Source organism: Panthera onca, chromosome A1 (genome assembly GCF_046562875.1).
Source record: "Panthera onca isolate mPanOnc1 chromosome A1, mPanOnc1 haplotype 2, whole genome shotgun sequence".
NCBI lineage: Eukaryota > Metazoa > Chordata > Mammalia > Carnivora > Felidae > Panthera > Panthera onca.
Genome location: NC_138339.1, coordinates 141,663,212 through 141,681,879, shown reverse-complemented (window position 1 = coordinate 141,681,879; position 18,668 = coordinate 141,663,212). Strand labels below are relative to the sequence as shown.

Here is an 18,668-nt window from a genome sequence, read left to right as displayed (position 1 = left end):
GAGTAAGGCAGACCTGGTATATAGAGTTTAGAAAGATTTCAGGAGAGTTGGTTCCATATATTTTGTACCCTTCGGCTAGATTGTGATTTTTAAAAAGGCTTAACATGGAGAGGGAGTAGGACTTTGCAAAGAAAATTCTTTAGAGACAGTTATCTTTGCTCTGGAGTGTTCCATGTAAAGTTGGGGAGAGGGGAGCAGCAAAGTGTTATATTGCCTTCTCCTCAGGGCTTCCATGGGTTGAACTGAGAATTTGAAATGTGTTTTGTGCTTTTGGTAGAGGGGAAGAATCTTAAGTTAATTCAAGATTAGAGTCTACGGTGATAACTTGGACTAGACATACTATGTATTTGGGATGGTTATTTAATTAAGCAGAAAAGCCATGGGACTCAGGTTTCAATTTAGGAGCAGCTGATGATTACACTGACTGGAACACATTTAAACATTGAGCTTGATCACATTCCTTTTGTGATGTGTTTAAAACCCGTTTTACACGTTAGATGAAGATCAGTAGTATGATAGAGAAAACTAAGGTAAAAGGAAGAAGAGTAGAGGTGACTTTTGAGTGTAGACCTGAAGGAAATGAGGGAGCAAGGTGTGTGGGGATATCTCTGGGAGAAGAATCTTGGAGGCAGAGTGAACATTCACTGCAGACTTTGGTAGAAGTGTGCTTAGCTTGTGGCTGAATAAAGTGAACAAGGTCAGGGAGTTTGCTTAGAGGTTATTGTGAGGGTTTGCCTTTTGTGCTGAGTTGGGAAGCTCTTGAGAATTTTGAGCAGAGGGAGCATTGAAAACTGATTCCTTTTTAAAAGAGACTGCCTTAGCTTTTTTGAGAAGACCTGGACAGAGGTCACACTCCTGGAGATGATTGCAGTGGAGATCAGGCACTTTTAATGATTTGTTTTAAGAATATCTTTAGGGGCGCCTGGGTGGCGCAGTCGGTTAAGCGTCCGACTTCAGCCAGGTCACGATCTCACGGTCCGTGAGTTCGAGCCCCGCGTCAGGCTCTGGGCTGATGGCTCAGAGCCTGGAGCCTGTTTCCGATTCTGTGTCTCCCTCTCTCTCTGCCCCTCCCCCGTTCATGCTCTGTCTCTCTCTGTCCCAAAAATAAATAAACGATGAAAAAAAAAATTTAAAAAAAAAAAAAAAAAAAAAAAAAAAGAATATCTTTAGAATTAGCCAGATCCATAGAAATGTGTATACAAGGATGTTCATTGCACCACTTATTTTGTAGCAGCAGAAATGAGAAAACGGTGGTGAAAAATTATTTTAAGGCAGTGCATATATATGTAATAGAATAACATAGCCAGTAAAATAATGCAGATCTATACACATTGATATGCAAATGTGTTCTTTACATACTTTAAAATAGATAAATGTTACAAAGCAAACTGTAATGTAATATGACCTCACTCTCCATCCTCTCCTCCCCTATATTCTCCCAAAGAAAGTAGACAGATGAGGAGGGTGGAGAGATGGGTCTAGAAGTCTGTGCATTAGAATGTTAGCAGTGGCTTTGCCTGGGAATGGGTGTTGTGGCGAAACTGTAGATGATTTCATTTTCTTCTTTTCATATATATGTATCAATACTTTCTGTTACGTAGCTATTACGTTTAAGATTAAGAAAAAAGTTACTTTAATTTGGAAGGAAGTGTGACAGAATTCCTCTTTGGCCTGCTTTACAAATAAATTTGAGGTGAATCTAAGCACAAAATTGGGTAAAGAAAAGGAAGGCAATGACAGTGAGGGTTGTCTTGAGATCAGCATAAGTGCATAGCCAGAAGGGAAGGCAATGACGTGAAATGAGCCAAAGTTCATCAGAGAAGAAAAGGCAAGTGTGCACCAAGTGCATAGGCGAAGCTGGCGGGCTTCCCTCATGCGTGCAAGTCCCCCAGTAACCCATACGTAATCTTCAATGAGGTAAATGCCACCTTAAGGGAGATTTCATTTCAAAATACTGATTTATTGTCCATTAAAATATATGATAGAATATGAGAAAGAGAAATTGAAATTTTTCAATTTGGAAATCTAATTTCCAGGGCCATTAGATATCTATATATTCCAAGACAATGAGAGCTATGATTGTTTTGTCTTAAGCTTTAAAGATTGAGAAGTCTTTCCTTTAATGATTCGTACACATAGATATTTTCACGTAAAAATAATTTTTATACTTAATTTAAAAATTTATATTTTGTATTCATTTTATATTTATGAGATGTACTTAAAATTGAGTGCAAAACTTGTGTTATCAGAAAATTTTCCATTATTTAAAGCAAGTTCCTGAATATTGTTTAGAGAAGTAATACAGAATTCTAATTTTCCTTAAAAATTATTTCTTCTCTTTAATTTACAGAACTGCTTCCCAAATTCATTTAATGAAATTTTCACCAGATGGAGAATTTTTTGCCACTGCTGGGAAGGTAATCTTGTGAAATTGCTATTGCTGTTGGTTTATTTTGAAACTTCAAAAACCTTAACTGGCTTTATTCTTTTATTTAAGTTGAAAATATTTTCTATTAAAAATATATTCTAGGGGCGCCTGGGTGGCTCAGTCGGTTAAGCCTCCAACTTCGACTCAGGTCACAATCTCGCGGTCCGTGAGTTCGAGCCCCACGTCAGGCTCTAGGTTGATGGCTCGGAGCCTGGAGCCTGCTTCCGATTGTGTGTCTCCCTCTCTCTCTGCCCCTCCCCCGTTCATGCTCTGTCTCTCTCTGTCTCAAAAAATAAATAAACGTTAAAAAAAAATCTAATAAAAATATTTAAAATATAGTGAAAACAGGCTATTATTGTTCTAAAAGATAGTATGGTATAATTGAAACATAGACTTAAAGATAGATCTGAATGTAAATCTGCCATTTACCAACTTTTTGATTTGGGGCAAGTAATTAATTTTTTTGGGCAAATATAAGGATATACCGACTTTCTAAGAGGACATTTGTAACCATTTTCATATTTTGCCATGCTGATGTCCCAGCAGTATATTTTTCCTTGGAATTATTTTATTTGTAATCATTGGATCTCCAAACAGCTCATATACACATAATTGTCTGAAATTAATTGTTCTCATGGTTCAAACCTTTCTGTAGACCCAAGATGTGAGCTACCCTAAATCTTCAGTGAGGTTTTTTTAGGAGAGAAATGGAGTTTGTTCTGATGGACTTTACCAGTGGAAGTGCAATTATAGTTTAAAAGCAGAACCTGGTACGTTGTAGTGCCCCTTGTTTTATCCATGCTTCCCAAATTAGCAGATGCGATTTTAATTGTACTTAGAATATTTTGGGGCGCCTGGGTGGCTCAGTCAGTTAGGTGACCAACGATTGATTTTGGCTCAGGTTGTGATCTCGCAGTTCAGTTTGTGAGATGGAGCCCTGTGTCTTCACTGACGTTGTGGAGCCTGCTGGGAATTCTCCATCTCCTTCCCTCCCAGCCCCTCCCCTGGTTACATTCTAGCTCTCTGGCTGTCTCTCAAAATAAATAAACTTGGAATATCTTATATAGTAGTAGCTATTAACTCATCATTACTATCTTCAACGTTTTCTTTGAACGTTCACATGATACTTCATGAAAACTTTTGTTTAAAAAAATTGGCAGTCCTCGTAAGCCTGCTAGTGGTAATGCTTTCTTATTTGATATTTGTCTAAGTGGGAAAATAAACCCTTTATCCGTGAATCTTTTCTCAGTGATTCCTGTATGGTAACTAGCATTTTCCTTGATCCATTCCTTGCAAAATATACACATTCATACCTTAATTCTCAGAGCACGATTATGGAATGCTAATAGAAAAGTTTCAATCAGATGTTTTCTTCTCAGTTCCTCTGTGCCAACTACACCTCACACCCCTAAATTCCTGTAAGTGGGGAGAAGGTTCTTACTTTTGCTGTTTGACTTAACCTTTAAATTAATTCTGATATAAATGTTTTTCTATTTTTGTTTTTGTTTTTTTTTCATTAGGATGACTGTCTTTTAAAGGTATGGTATAATGTAGAAAACTGGCGGACAGCTGTTACCTCTCCGGATAAAAGTTCAGAAAAACAATCCCAAGGAGAAATGGACTTTTCCTTTATATATCTGGCCCATCCTCGAGCTGTAAATGGATTTTCCTGGCGTAAAACAAGCAAATATATGCCTAGGTCAGCGATTTAGTCATTTTATCTATGTATTAAGAGAACATCATCTTTGTGACATTGAGTGCTCTTCTCGCTTTAAGAATCCACAGCTATAGGACTTTGGCCTATGAAGATTTTAGTAATATCAGATAATCCTTGGCCTGCAGATGTCTGGCCATGGGTCAGCTATGACTGACATATCACAGGAGAGCCATGGGAAAGGATAATTTATCTCCATCTCACATGTCTATAAGTGACAGAATTGTACATCTTTTCTTCTCTTTGTTAAGTATCCAGTTCTTTTGTCTCTTAGTCCTTCTCTATATTGCCATTTACATGGACCTTTCCACGTTTCAGTCCCCAATCTTGTTCCTTCTCTGTGTATCTCCTCTGGTATCCCTTTTTTTTTTAAGCTGCTTTATTGAGAGGCTATAACACGAGGCCTCAAACATTTCTTTAACTGTATCTAACATCTTTATGGAAAAGAGAGTGGGTTAAAAGATTACTATTCTCTGAATTAGGTATTAGTTTAATCTATGCAGTCATGTACAAGTACACCTGTTAATAACTTCTTTTCTTTCCTTTATTCTTGCAAGACTGGATAACCCATTGAGCTTTTGCCTGTACTTAGTAAGGTACAGAGACCTATTACTTAAGTATAAGTAGAAATCCCTTTTTGTTTGATGGCCATTTTCAATTTGGTTACACCATGGAACAATACAGTTTTTCCCTTAACCTTTTGTCACTGATCCGTGGGAGGGTACCTGGATCATTTGTTGACTTTAGTTTTGCTCTTCTGAGCCAGCAGAGTATATCCAGATTTTTTTTTTTTCAAAAATGTATATTAAGACTGATTTTTAAAAGCAGTTTAAGATTCATAGCAAAATTGAGTGGCAGGTAAACAAATGTCCCATCTATCCCTTGCACCCACACATGCATAGCCTCCCCTATTATCAGCCTCCCCCACCAGAGTGTATATTTATTATAACTGATGAACCTACCTCAACACATTGTTCCTTAAAGTCCATCGTTGAGAGTATGGTTCAGTTCCGGTTGTGCACTGTATGGATTTGGACAAATGTATGATGACGTGTTTCCATCATTGTTATACCTGATCTTTTGAGCTCTTTTCTAGTACAGTAGTTACCATTATTCCTACCCCAGCCATCCAGGCTAATAAAGCATAGGAGTAGGACACTGTAGGACCAGTAGTGTCAGGAGTATGTGGCAGAGTGTGCTAAGGGAGAGAGTGGTGTGGACAGTCTGTTGTTGGCAAAAGAGCTCACTCCAGCTTCACTTGGTGAACTGTTGCTCTACAGTACCTCTGAGACCATTGTCCACATATACAAAAATGTGTTCAGAATGTAATGAGCTGTGGTATGTGTTAATTCTCTTTTTAAAATTTGCAAATGGGGGCACCTGGGTGGCTCAGTCAGCTAAGCGGCCGACTTTGGCTCAGGTCATGATCTCGCGGTCCGTGAGTTCAAGCCCCGCATCGGGCTCTGTGCTGACAGCTCAGAGCCTGGAGCCTGTTTCAGATTCTGTGTCTCCCTCTCTCTGACCCTCCCCCGTTCATGCTCTGTCTCTCTCTGTCTCAAAAATAAATAAATGTTAAAAAAATACATATTTAAAAAAAAAATTTGCAAATGGCCACAATAAAAATAGCTGTCATTGCAAACCATAAAGATTACGTCATTTTGGAGGCTGATTTCTTCTGATACATCCAAGTGTTTTCATTTGCACATGGTGAGACCATCAGAATACTGAAAAAGAGGCTTATGAAGTATTTATCTTTTGAGAGAGGACACTCACATCTGTACCTGACCTAATTCACTCGGTGTTGGTAAAAGGGATCGTGGTGGAGGCAGAGGCAGGTGCCTTGCACTGGGCTGTCACGAATGCCTAGTAACACCAGTGAGGCATAGCAATTTCTCTTTCTGCTTGTGTTCGTTTTCTCTCTTATCAACTACATTGTACAGGAACTGTGGCATAGGACTAGAATTTCTGTTTGTTACAGTATCTTTAGACGTCTCAAGAATTTTTCTTTTGGTCCATGTCATTTACGAACCAGCTAATCTCCCTGAGCTCTTTTAGGTTTCATTTTTGTTTTACCAGCTGCCTGCAGGTATGTGGTAGGAAGGCTGACCCCTTCTGAGAATGACAGAGATCCCATTATCAACTAAACCATTGCTCTTTCTGATACGGCATCTTCACTGGGCTATACAGGTGCTTTGTTTTTCACGTAAAATTCAGATACTCAGCCAAATGGTAATACTTTATGCGAGGGTACTGCTGGCTTGAGAGAAAAGAATGGGAAAGTGTTTGTAATGAGCATATACTTCTTCACTAAACACCGATGAATGTAGGATAAGTGGAAGGTTTGTTGTATACCCTTCCCTAGATAACTAGTTGCAAAAACAATTGGCCTGTTGTTACATGAAGATGGGACACACTGTCTTGTTGTAGCTGTCACAGGTGTCATAGACACTTACCTATCACATGCTTGCCTTCCATGTGGTAATACCTTTTACTGAGGGGTGGTGGTTATACCTGAATATGAGCAAATGAGCTCCCCTGATACAAAGTGAGGAAAGGCCATATTGCTAGAGAAATGCCTCACACAGAGCAGGGAATTTCTTCCATTCTCTTAGATTACCTGGCACCTCTTTATACTGATTGTCTGTAAGGTCTAGTATCTTGAGGAGGGTCACCTGGGGCCACCACACTCCTAGGTCAAAGGCCTCTCTATGCTTCTGAGTTGTGTATCTTGCTTGTTTTGTTGCTTTTGCCTAAGTTCTTAATGCCTCTTCTGATTGTTCTCTATTCAGCCCTTCAGTCTACTACTTTCTCCTCTTCCTTCATAAGCCTGTGCATTCTGCCAGTTACAGATGGGCTCTGTGAACCTTTAACTTTTCCTATTGCCTTTGATGTATTTTCTTCTGTTCTGATTGCCTGCTTTTAATCTCATTGTCACCACCTTTGTGGATGCGAATGAACAAGAGAGAAACGCTGAGAAGGAAAGAGGATAGATCAGAGGAGGATGGAGAAAAAATGCAAAAGGAAGGAGAGGCATGAGGAAGGAGAAAGGAGTAGGAAAACAGAATTCAGAAAGGAAAGAAGGAGGTGCCCTAGCAAGTGGGGACAGGTGGAAAGAGAGAATGGCCTAGCTAGGCTGAGAAGCAGAGAATTGTGGGAGAAGGCAGAGGGAGGGAGGCCTGAGAGTGGATGGAAAGGGGAGAAAGGCAGAGGAGTAGACAGAGAAGCGGGTGGGGAAGGGAGAGGTGAGAAAAGAGAGGGAAGCTGAAGGGGAGAGCAACCCAGACAATACACGGTTTTCCTTTTTCTTCCCCTTTATAGTTGTTCTTTTTTTTAATCAAGCAGATAACGTTTAATTGACTACTACACAAAATTTTGATTTCCGTTTTATTTTTCTTTAACTTGCTGAGTTACTTGATAGAAGCCTTGTACTGATTGTTCTTTTTAATTCTGATATGTTTGAGTCTGTGTCTACTACAAGCAAGATATTGTGACTTTTTCTTTCTTCCTTTCCTTTTTTTTTTTTTTTTTTTTTTGCAGGAGTTCCTCAATAGAATGTAGTCTTTGTTGATATGAGTTCAGCCTTTGAACTCCTCATGCTTATGGGGTTTATTAATATATATGTAATTGATTTTGCTTTTGTGAGTGGAAAGATAGTAAATTCACTGACAGTCAAGAATAAGGAAGGAGGTGGCTACTAATTATTTTATCATGGTTTTTCTTCTCTTGTGCTTCACTGCTTTTGGAATATATTAAGCATGGAGAAAATAAGTATACTAAATAGTGTAGCTTGTTAGTGACCAATGTGCATGAGTCTTCACAGAAAGCAAAAATAAAGCATTATGAAAGAATTCAAATGGTAACCATTCAATGGATAAATCAGAAAATTTTTAAAGAAAATGTGTTTTTCCTTGCTTACTGACTGAGGGATTATGGCATTATCTCAGTCTTTGTTCTTTGGATGTAAGTGAATTTTAGATTCTTAAAAGTACCACATTCTAAGCAGAAAAGAGATAGGTTAGCAGGCATTTGCTGTGATGAGATCAAATACCCACTCAGTTTTAATGGTTTTGACTAAATATATTGCATAAATGTATATTGACATTTCTTCATTGGTACTCCAGTTGTGTGCATTTAAATAATTACAGAAACACTGTAGAATATTATACCGTATGAAATTTATATGTTTGCCTCTAAAATCTTTTTATTCCTCAGGGCTTCTGTATGTAATGTGTTGTTGACTTGCTGCAAAGATAATGTATGTCGTCTGTGGGTAGAGACCTTTTTACCAAATGATTGTTTGCTCTATGGAGGTGACTGCAGCCATTGGACCGAACCAATTAATTTAACAAATAACTTCAAAAGAAATGCTTCTAGTAAAGAACGAATTCAAAATGCTTCAGATGTAAGTGTTTTTATTAGATGTTATTTCCTACAAGTTTTAAAACCCCTTGTACATTGCCTTTTTTGTAACATTCATCCTAGTTAATATTCAAAGTTATATGGTTAGGTATGAAGACATATATGTATATTAGGAAAATGATTCTCAGAAAACTTTATAATTTGTTTCGTTCAAAAAATATTCTTAAGGGGGCGCCTAAATGGCTCAGTCAGTTAAGCATCTGACTCTTGATTTCTGCTCAGGTCCTGAGCTTGCGGTGTGTGGGATCAAGCCCCACATGTGCTCTGCACTGACAGTGGGGAGCCTGCTTGGGATTCCCTCTCTCTCTCTCTCTCTCTCTCTCTCTCTCTCCCCCCCCCCCCCCCCCGCTCATGCTCTCTCTCTAAATAAATAAATAAATATTAAAAAATATTTTTAAGGATTTGCCTAGAGCATAAAAGTACTTATAATTATGAAGTTAATCTTAAGTTAACTAATGATAACAAAAAGATTACAGTTGACTTAGCTAAAATAACAAAGTAAATGAAAATCTGAGAATGCAAAGATTTGACTCTAAAAATAATTTTTTTACATATATATGCATATATGTATATTTGCTGTTGTTCACAGGTTGGGGTGTTTTGTCATAATTATAGGAATGATTAGAATAGTTTATCAGAGGGGCGTGTGGGTGGCTGAGTCGGTTAAGCATCCAGCTTCAGCTCAGGTCATGATCTCAGTTTTGTGAGTTTGAGTCCCATGTCTGTCTCTGTGCTGATAAGCTCAGAGCCCACAACCTCCTTGGGATTCTGTCTGTCTGTCTCTCTCTCTCTCTCTCTCTCTCTCTCTCTCTCTCTCCCTCCCTCCCTCCCTCCCTCCCTCTCCCCCCCTCCTCCCTCTCTCCACCCCTCCCCCACTCATGCTCTCTCTTCCTTCAAAAATAAATAAACATTAAAAAAAAAAGAAGTTTCTCTGATTCTATTTTACTAAGTAGTGTGAAAAGTAAAAGTAAATTTTTAATGTGTAGACTAATTGAACATAGACTAATAATACAGTTTCCCATTTTCTTGATATTGAAAACAAAGTGTTCTGAAGTGATTTATCTTTGAATGCTTTGTATGATTATGGAACAACTATTTTTCAAACTTGGAGAGTATTCTCAGGGCTCAGAATATAATTACATATATATTTCTGGGAGACTCAACAAGTAATAGAATGGTTATGTATAATAGCTGAACGAAGTTCTTGACTAGGAATCTGAAGACTCTTGTTCTATGTTTAGGTGACTTTGGGTTCTGTAGAAACTATTATATCATATGAAAGATGTGAATAACAAAATCACTACTGTCTGCCTTGTGGGTCACATGAAGTGATATCTGAAAAAGCTTTGCAAGTTATGGAATAACATCCTAATGTATGATGGTAATACTATTCAGTGCTTTGTGCTCATAGGGTATAAACTGTGGATGCAAAGGGAACAGTACACATAGAGACATCATTATCCACAGACACGTTGTTAAAGTTCTGTTTTATAAAATTAATTAATTATCAGAAAATAAACCAAATAAAAATCGCAAAGTATTGTGTGATGGTTAAAAGAAATTAGGCAGTTAAGTTCTAAGCTTATTCTTCAAGTTCAAATTTGCTGCACAGAAGTACTGAAAAATATTTGTACATTCAAACTCATCTGAAATAGGGTATTATGAAATAAGTCGGAGAAGGGCAGATACCATATGATTTCACTCATGTGAATTTAAGAAACAAAAAATGAACAAAAAAAGACAAAAAAACAAATGGATTGTTACCAGAGGGGAGTTGGTTGGGGCATGGGTGAATTAGTTGAAGGGGATTAAAAGTACACTTAATCATGAGGAGCACTCAGTAACCAATAGAATTGTTGAATCATTATATTGTACACCTGAAGCTAATATAGCTGTAATTATACTGTAATTGAAAGTTAATTAGAATTAAAAAATGAAATAGGGTATATGTAATGTCAAGCAATCATTATGTAACGATTGTTTTACTTTTAATGATGGTTTTACTTTGTTTTTATTCACACAGGTCAACCTGAGACATTTTCGCAGAGGTCGGAGGAGATCACTTGCTCTTGTAGCACATACTGGATACCTGCCACACCAGCAGGACCCTCATCATGTCCACAGGAATGCTCCCCTGCACGCCAATGCACTTTGCCACTTTCATATTGCAGCCAGCATCAACCCAGCCACAGGTAAGAGAACACTGTTCGAAAAATGTTGCTGGAATTGAGTAAGTTGATTTGGTAACAAATAAGTTATACTTCTAGTTTTGAATAAGTAAAAAATTGGAGGTGACTTGTTCACCTAACTTTGTTATAGCCAGCTCAGTAATGACATAGGATAGGTTTTTGTTTACTTGTTTGCTTTTTAAGGCTATGACTTGGTTTGTGATTTAAAATCTTAAGAAGTCGTAGGGCACCTGGGTGACTCAGTTGTTAAGCATCTGACTTTGGCTCAGGTCATGAGCTCGCATTTCATGAATTCGTGTCCCACATTGGGTTAGCACGAGCCCCACATCTCTGTCTCTCTCTCTGTCTCTGACCCTCCTGGAATTCTCTCACTCTCTCTCTTTCTCTCTCTTTCTCTCTCTGCCCCTCGCTCACTTGCGCCCCCTCCCTCTCTCTGAAAAAAAATTTTTTTTTTTTTTAGTCATTGAGATTCTTAATCAGTTCATTCAAAAGTTGAGATGTTCAGGGAGCCTGGATGGCTCAGTGGGTTAAGCATCCAGCTTTGGCTCAGGTCATGATCTCATGGTTCGAACGTTCGAGCCCTGCATCAGGCTCTGTGCTGACACTTCAAAGCCTGGAGCCTGCTTGAGATTCTGTGTCTCCCTCTCTGCCCCTCCCCCACTCACACACACTCTCACTCTCTCTCTCTCTCTCTCTCTCTCTCAAAAATAAATAAAGCTTAAAAAAAAAGTTGAGATTTGAGCTAAAACTTAACAGGTTAACACCACAAAGTAGTATTTTGTAACTATTGTATGGTTGTTAAAATAAAACCCTTATGTCTAATGCTTGATTTTAGGAGACATTCCAGAAATAGGGCATAAATATATAGAAGTTGTAAATGGGAATTAAACTTATCTTACTAGTGAGATAATGCACTGTTAGATTAAAAGATCTAGGGTATCTGGATCTTTGAATTTTAAAATTAAAGTGCTCATCATTTCAGTAAATATTTTCTGTGAGTTTAAAAAACAAGTGGTCACAGTTGGGACATTTAAAGCAGAACTAGAGTATTACTAGAACTAGAATATTACTGAGAAAAAGATTAAAAACAGTATTTGCGCATGGTAAATACCATCTGTACAGAAAGTGAAAAGTGAAAGCCTCCTTTCACCTGTGCCGTACCTTAGTCCTTGTCTGCCATAGATAAACCCTATTGAGTTTTTGTATATTTGCAGATACCCTTATGCATAAAGTAAACCTATTTTCATATAGTATACTGGATTGTTGCTGTACTATTGCATTCTTCAAGGAAAAATAGCAATAAATATGGTTCATTAGTTACCTGAATCAAAGTGAGAAGTGCTCTGGTAAGTTAAATATAGGGATATTTACAGAAGGAGTAAAGAGTATTTACTGGCAAATTTGGTTAACAACAGTCCCAGCTCTAAAATAATTCATGAGCCAAGAAAATGAAAGGGGACAATATTGAACTATTTTTTTTTAAATGTTGATTCATTTTGAGAGAGACAATGTGCAAGCCCAGGAGCAGTAGAGAGAGAGGGAGAAAATCCCAAGCAGGTTCTGAGCTCCCAACCCAGAGCCCCACGTGGGGTTCAGTCTCATAAACCATGAGATCATGACCTGAGCTAAAATCAAGAGTCAGATGTTTAACCGACAGAGTCACCTGGGGGTCCTGACACTGAACTAGTTTTATGAAAACATTACCTAGGCTTGGGAAATACCATTACCTTTATCAAAAACATATACTGACAGTGCTTGTAATACCCACAGGCAACTCTGAGATCACTGGAATAGTTTTGAAAGTCTCTTCTGAATGAAGGACAACATGTTGAGAATAAAGAAAGCTTGGATTCTTGCTTTAATGGAAAAGTCTGAGTTGTTACAGAAAATAAACACTAAGTTTCAATGTAGCATCTCCTTGATGACCTTCCAATAAGAAAAACTCTAAAACTTTCTTTTAGAGTGTAGGTCCTTAATGAAAAGCCATTATGAATATAACAAATCAAAGCAAAATAATATTATTAGCAGCTAGATTAGACACCATGGAGATCTTCTTTTCCCACCTTAGACCTTTTGGAATGACCTTTCTGGATGTTGTGTTTGTTATTCAAGGCCAAACTCTTAGAGCTTCCCTTATTTGCCCATCCATAGATAAAGGAAAGGAGCTCATAGAGAATGTTCTCTTAATACCCATTCCCTGAAGATCTCTCATAAAAAAATGGCTTTAATGAAATTCTTTGAGGTCAGGAGACAGAAGAAATGTAAGTTTCGTCTTAACCCAGAATGCTTCTGTTAAAAGCCTCCATTAGCCTCTCCTTCTTGTGTGTTTAACAGCTAGGTCTGTGATCTCCTAGAGGCATTGCCAATCTCTCTTGTGTTGATTGTTGCTTGAAAATCAGAAAATCATACTCATTAGGATTCTTAGGGCACTCTCGCATTCCCTGACACTAATATATAGGCACCTAGGGGTAGTAGAACTGGCAATATAATACCTCAAGACTTTTATCGAGTGTTTGGTCTGTGCCATTATAGCAACCAGAGATATGGTAGGAGCTGGAGGTACAGTGGTAATAGAAACAGATGTGATCCTTGCTTTCATGAAGCATATAATCAGGAGAGAAGAGATAGATGCTAATCAGATAATTACAGTAATGAATGTACAGTTATAAACAGAGTTCCTGGATTGGATATATCTGTCAACTCTTAGAATTTGCCTCCAGCAGAAGGGATAGGAGAAAGGTTTTTTTTATTCTTCATTTTATCATTCATCCTCTGTAATACTGTTTTCATTGGTGTCTGACACAGGTCATTAATTCAAATTATTTATCTCTCCCTTAAAAAAATCAATAAATTTGTTCTGTGGAAAATTGTTAACCTTTTGTGAATCCAATCTAGCCTTTACTGTTTAGCAGATATCTGCATGATCTAGATTTAGGTTTGATTTAATATGATAGACAAATTTTTCTTCACCTTTATATTAATTAGGGACTATCATTTGTCACATTCTACTCTGAATTTGTACGTCAGTATACTTAATTTAGCAATTAGATGAAAAGTACTACCAAGAAAGATTTTTTTTAGCTGAGTTCGTTTGTCTTAAATGCCTTGCTTGAGTACAAGATAGGGATCTCAGTTTCTCCTTTACAACTTGAATCTTGATGCTAATAAATAGAATTATCTAGCTTAGAGTTAGGTACATCATTTAAAAAGTTACTGTCAGTCTCTAAATTAAAAAGTGGTTAAAATCAAGATAAATATATCACTTGTTCCTCTGACATCATATTGATGGAATTTTTTTTTGGTAGATTAGGTTAAAAGAGATTTCTTACCAGTTTGTATGTAAATTAAGGACACTTTCCTATTAACTATCCACAAATCACAGATTTATTTCTTAATGAAAATATTTTTTGAATTAAAGAAGATATCTGAAAAACAAATAATCCAGTGAAGAAATGGGCAGAAAACATGAATAGACACTTCTCTAAAGAAGACATTCAGATGGCCAGCAGGCACATGAAAAGATGCTCACCGTCACTCCTCATCGGGGAAGTACAAATCAAAACCACACTGAGATATCACCTCACACCAGAGTGGCTCAAATGAACAAATCAGGAGACTATAGATGCTGGAGAGGATGTGGAGAAACGGGAACCCTCTTGCACTGTTGGTGGGAATGCAAATTGGTGCAGCCGCTCTGGAAAACAGTGTGGAGGTTCCTCAAAAAATTAAAAATAAAGCTACCCTACAACCCAGCAATAGCACTGCTAGGAATTTACCCAAGGGATACTGGAGTGCTGATGCATAGGGGCACTTGTACCCCAATGTTTATAGCAGCACTTTCAACAATAGCCAAATTATGGAACGAGCCAAAATGTCCATCAACTGATGAATAGATAAATTGTGGTTTATATACACAATGGAATACTACGTGGCAGTGAGAAAGAATGAAATACGGCCTTTTGTAGCAACGTGGATGGAACTGGAGAGTGTTATGCTGAGTGAAATAAGTCATACAGAAAAAGACAGATACCATATGTTTTCACTCTTATGTGGATCCTGAGAAACTTAAGACCATGGAGGAGGGGAAGAAAGAAAAAAAGTTAGAGAGGGAGGGAGCCAAAGCATAGGAGACTCTTAAAAACTAAGAATAAACTGAGGGTTGATGGGGGGTGGGAGGGAGGGGAAAGTGAGTGATGGGCATTGAGGAGGGCACCTGTTGGGATGAGCACTAGGTGTTGTATGGAAACCAATTTGACAATAAATTTCATATTAAAAAAGATAATAAAATATCTGTATGTGTATATAAATTATGCTATAGGACCTAGAATACATAATTGTTTTCCTTTATAATAGGCATGTTAAATTTATCATTTAAAGCTGTTGTTACTAATAATCGTGGCAAACATTATATTGGGAATCTTATTTAAAATGTGTTACAGAAGTGTAAAGATAAGTGTAATAGTTAATAGTAAAAATATGAGACCTGAATATTGTGTATGATAGAAATATTGTGTGTGTTTTGTTGTTCTTTATAGACATTCCACTTCTTCCTTCTATCACATCTCTAAGTCTAAGTGACAATAATGAGAAGAGTGGGCCTTTTGTGGTACACTGGCTGAACAACAAAGAGTTGCATTTTACTTTGTCCATGGAAGTATTTTTACAGCAACTTAGAAAAAGTTTTGAACAGCCATCTTCTGAGCCCAGTGTAGAAGACTCTAATCAGGCAGACGTAAAATCTGATGAAGGTAAAGCTTTAACAAGGATTAAAAAAAAAAAAAAAATGTCAAGTTTTGTTGAGAATAGCTAAATTGTCTATATTTGGCTAAAACTAGCTCCTGTCAGAAACTCAGAATTTCAGTGGTGTAATACAGATTTGGAGTAGCTCATTTAATAATCCAGCTCATTTAACATTCCTGTTGCAAGTGGCTTTCTTTTATGGGATGATAGAGGCTCAGGATTCTCCATACTTAACGCTCTTGTCAGCCCCTAGGGCCTTGTTACTTAAAGGACTACGTGTGGCCTAGTAGCATTGACATTACCTGAGGCTTGTTAGAAATGCACGATCTTTAAGAATCTGCAATTCAGTGAAATCCTCAGGTGATTGTACTAGGGCCTTAAAGTCTGCATTCAGCCTCAGGTAGGTTGGGAGCTGGAAGAGTCTGCGGAGGGGGATAAGGTTTAGCTGTTTCTCAACATCTTTAACTCAGAATTGGCACAGATCACAAACATTTATATTCTAATTTAACTGGCAAAGACTAGTCATAAGGCCCATGCAGTCCCTGACTGGGTGGTCATTCTATACTGAGGACTAGGAAGCATGAGTTTGTGGTGGGTAGCTAGCCATCTCTGCTATAGTTTGTAGTTCATAAATATTTCTGTTTTCAAAAAGTTTTGTTTTGATTATAAGGTTGTATGGGCTCATTAAAAAAAAAGAAATCAAACAGTACAGTTAGGAAAATAATTGTATATTGTATGAGTGTACTTCCAAGATCTATTCTTTTCTGTGCTCATACAAACATACATATGGTTGTTGTTTTAAGTTGTGCTGTAGGTATTCATTTTTTAAACAAAAACACTGATCTACCTGCAGCTTGCTTTTTAAATTCACTTATGGGCCCTTTTCCATCTCATGATTTTTACCAGCTCTTGATTATTCCTTACCAAGAGAAAATTTGAGTATTTTCTCTTTGATTGACATTTAAATTGATTTAAGTTATTTTTCACTATACTGATCATGGTACAATGACACATCTTTTAATCTTCCTGTGAATTTTTACATAAGAGGATTTCCAGGTACAGAATTGCCAGAGAGTGTGGACATTTTAGATTTCAATAACTTTTGCCAAATTACCCTCCAGAAGTGTTTATAATACCCTTTTCTAATAGATCCACATAACCTTTTTTCACATCCTTGCCAACACTGGAGCTTTTCATTATATTTCATAATATTTTTGCCACTTGATATGGGGAAAATGGCATCTTGTTTTACATGTCATTTTCTTGGGGCAAATTGAATAGAATTATTTTAGCTCTTCTGTGGTATGCCTCTTCCTGCTTTTTGCCTATTTTTCTGTTAAATTTTTTTTCTTAATAATTTGTATGTCTTAACAAATTTTTTAAATCTGATAAACAGTCTTACCATTTTTTGAGTCTCTCTTAAGAACGGCTCTATTTTCCTAACCAAGAGTAGAGGCCAGGGTTTTTGAAATAGAGGTCACCCAATATGCATATGTACCTGTTTTAATAGTTCAGTATAGCAGTTTTAGTTACCTGTGTTATTGAAGGAAATCTGGAAATTGCACTTTAAGTGTATTCCTTTAAAATAGTTTCTTTAAGGTATCCTATCAGTTATGAGTGTATACACCTAGAGCATCACTAGTACAGTGGACTCATGTTTTTAAAAATCTAATATTATGAAGAAAATACAAATTGCGTTCCAATAATATATTTCAGCCCAGAATTATATCCCCTGTTCTAACTCCTTGATTTTACTGTGAGAAAAGCTAAGGTCCAGACAAGTAGTATGTTTTACTTCTGAGTAAATTGTGGTACAACCAGTTTTGCTATTTTCTAGTCCAGTATTAGTACTCTACCATTAATCCACTGAGTCAGTCCTATAGGCTTTCTAGAGTTAACTCTAATGGTCTTATATTCCTGGAGCGAAGTTATTTTTAAAAAGGAGCCACTTTCTTTTTTATAGGAAAGCTGTTATGTTTTTAATCTTGAATGTATTTACAAAGGTGTTTCTTAATTTATAGTAATAGCTTAATTGTATTTACTGGGTCATGAATTCTTTTGCTCATAGAAATGGATGATGGTGTTGATGATCTGAAAGCAAATCATGAAAAAAAAGAATTGGGCAGTGATAAAATGGTACCAAATTCAAGTTTTGTACCATTACCCTCCGCTGCCATTGATCATCAGATTGAAGTACTTCTGTCTGAATGGAGTAAAAATGCAGACATGCTATTCAGTATTCATCCCATGGATGGTTCTTTGCTCGTTTGGCATGTGGATTGGCTGGACGAATACCAGCCTGGTATGTTTCGTCAAGTCCAGGTACTATTATTACAATCTCTGGAGAGCTACTTCTTGTTAAATGTGGGTACTGTTTTGTAATACCTCTTTTTATTATTTCATATGTTCTAATGCTTGCTTTCTTAATTCTAGGTGTCCTTTGTTTCCAGAATTCCTGTAGCTTTCCCCACAGGTGATGCAAACTCTCTCTGTAAAAGCATAGTGATGTATGCCTGCACCAAGAATGTTGACTTGGCTATTCAGCAAGGAAAACAAAAACCTTCTAGTCTCACTCGGTCCACATCAATGCTAATCTCCTCTGGTCACAGTAAATCAACTAATAGTTTAAAATTAAGTATTTTTACCCCTAATGTTATGATGATCTCAAAGCATGCTGATGGCTCTCTGAATCAGTGGCTGGTCAGTTTTGCTGAAGAATCTGCTTTTTCTACAGTTCTCAGTATTTCTCATAAATCCAGATATTGTGGTCATCGGTTTCATCTTAACGATTTAGCTTGCCATTCAGTATTACCGTTACTGCTGACGACGTCACACCATAATGCACTAAGGACACCGGATGTCGATAACCAAAAGCAACCTCATGATCCCGTAAATATTGAAGAATGTTCTGTGGCACAACAGAATAAAAGCAGCATTGATGTGACATTTCAGGATCCCAATGCAGTTTATAGTGAGCTTATTCTTTGGAGGGTTGATCCCGTTGGGCCATTGTCTTTTTCTGGAGGTGTTTCTGAACTGGCCCGGATTAATTCTCTACATGTTTCTGCATTTTCCAATGTGGCGTGGCTGCCCACTCTTATACCCAGCTACTGTCTAGGTGAGCTTTCTAATTCTTATTGAAGAGATTTAGATTTTCTGACATTATTATTTAAGGGTT

The 18,668-nt window shown here is 37.3% G+C and overlaps 1 protein-coding gene across 3 annotated transcripts in view; it reads left to right on the top strand.

Moving 5' to 3' along the window:
- Positions 1 to 18,668, top strand: part of DMXL1 (Dmx like 1) — a 134,671-nt gene that overhangs the window by 31,621 nt on the left and 84,382 nt on the right. For all 3 annotated transcript variants that reach the window (XM_060636303.3, XM_060636306.3, XM_060636305.3), the window contains exons 6-12: positions 2,351 to 2,417; positions 3,949 to 4,127; positions 8,355 to 8,544; positions 10,585 to 10,753; positions 15,286 to 15,498; positions 17,559 to 17,812; positions 17,924 to 18,608. In XM_060636303.3, the coding sequence (XP_060492286.2) occupies positions 2,351 to 2,417; positions 3,949 to 4,127; positions 8,355 to 8,544; positions 10,585 to 10,753; positions 15,286 to 15,498; positions 17,559 to 17,812; positions 17,924 to 18,608 (1,757 nt within the window). The remainder of the gene's footprint in view (positions 1 to 2,350; positions 2,418 to 3,948; positions 4,128 to 8,354; positions 8,545 to 10,584; positions 10,754 to 15,285; positions 15,499 to 17,558; positions 17,813 to 17,923; positions 18,609 to 18,668) is intronic.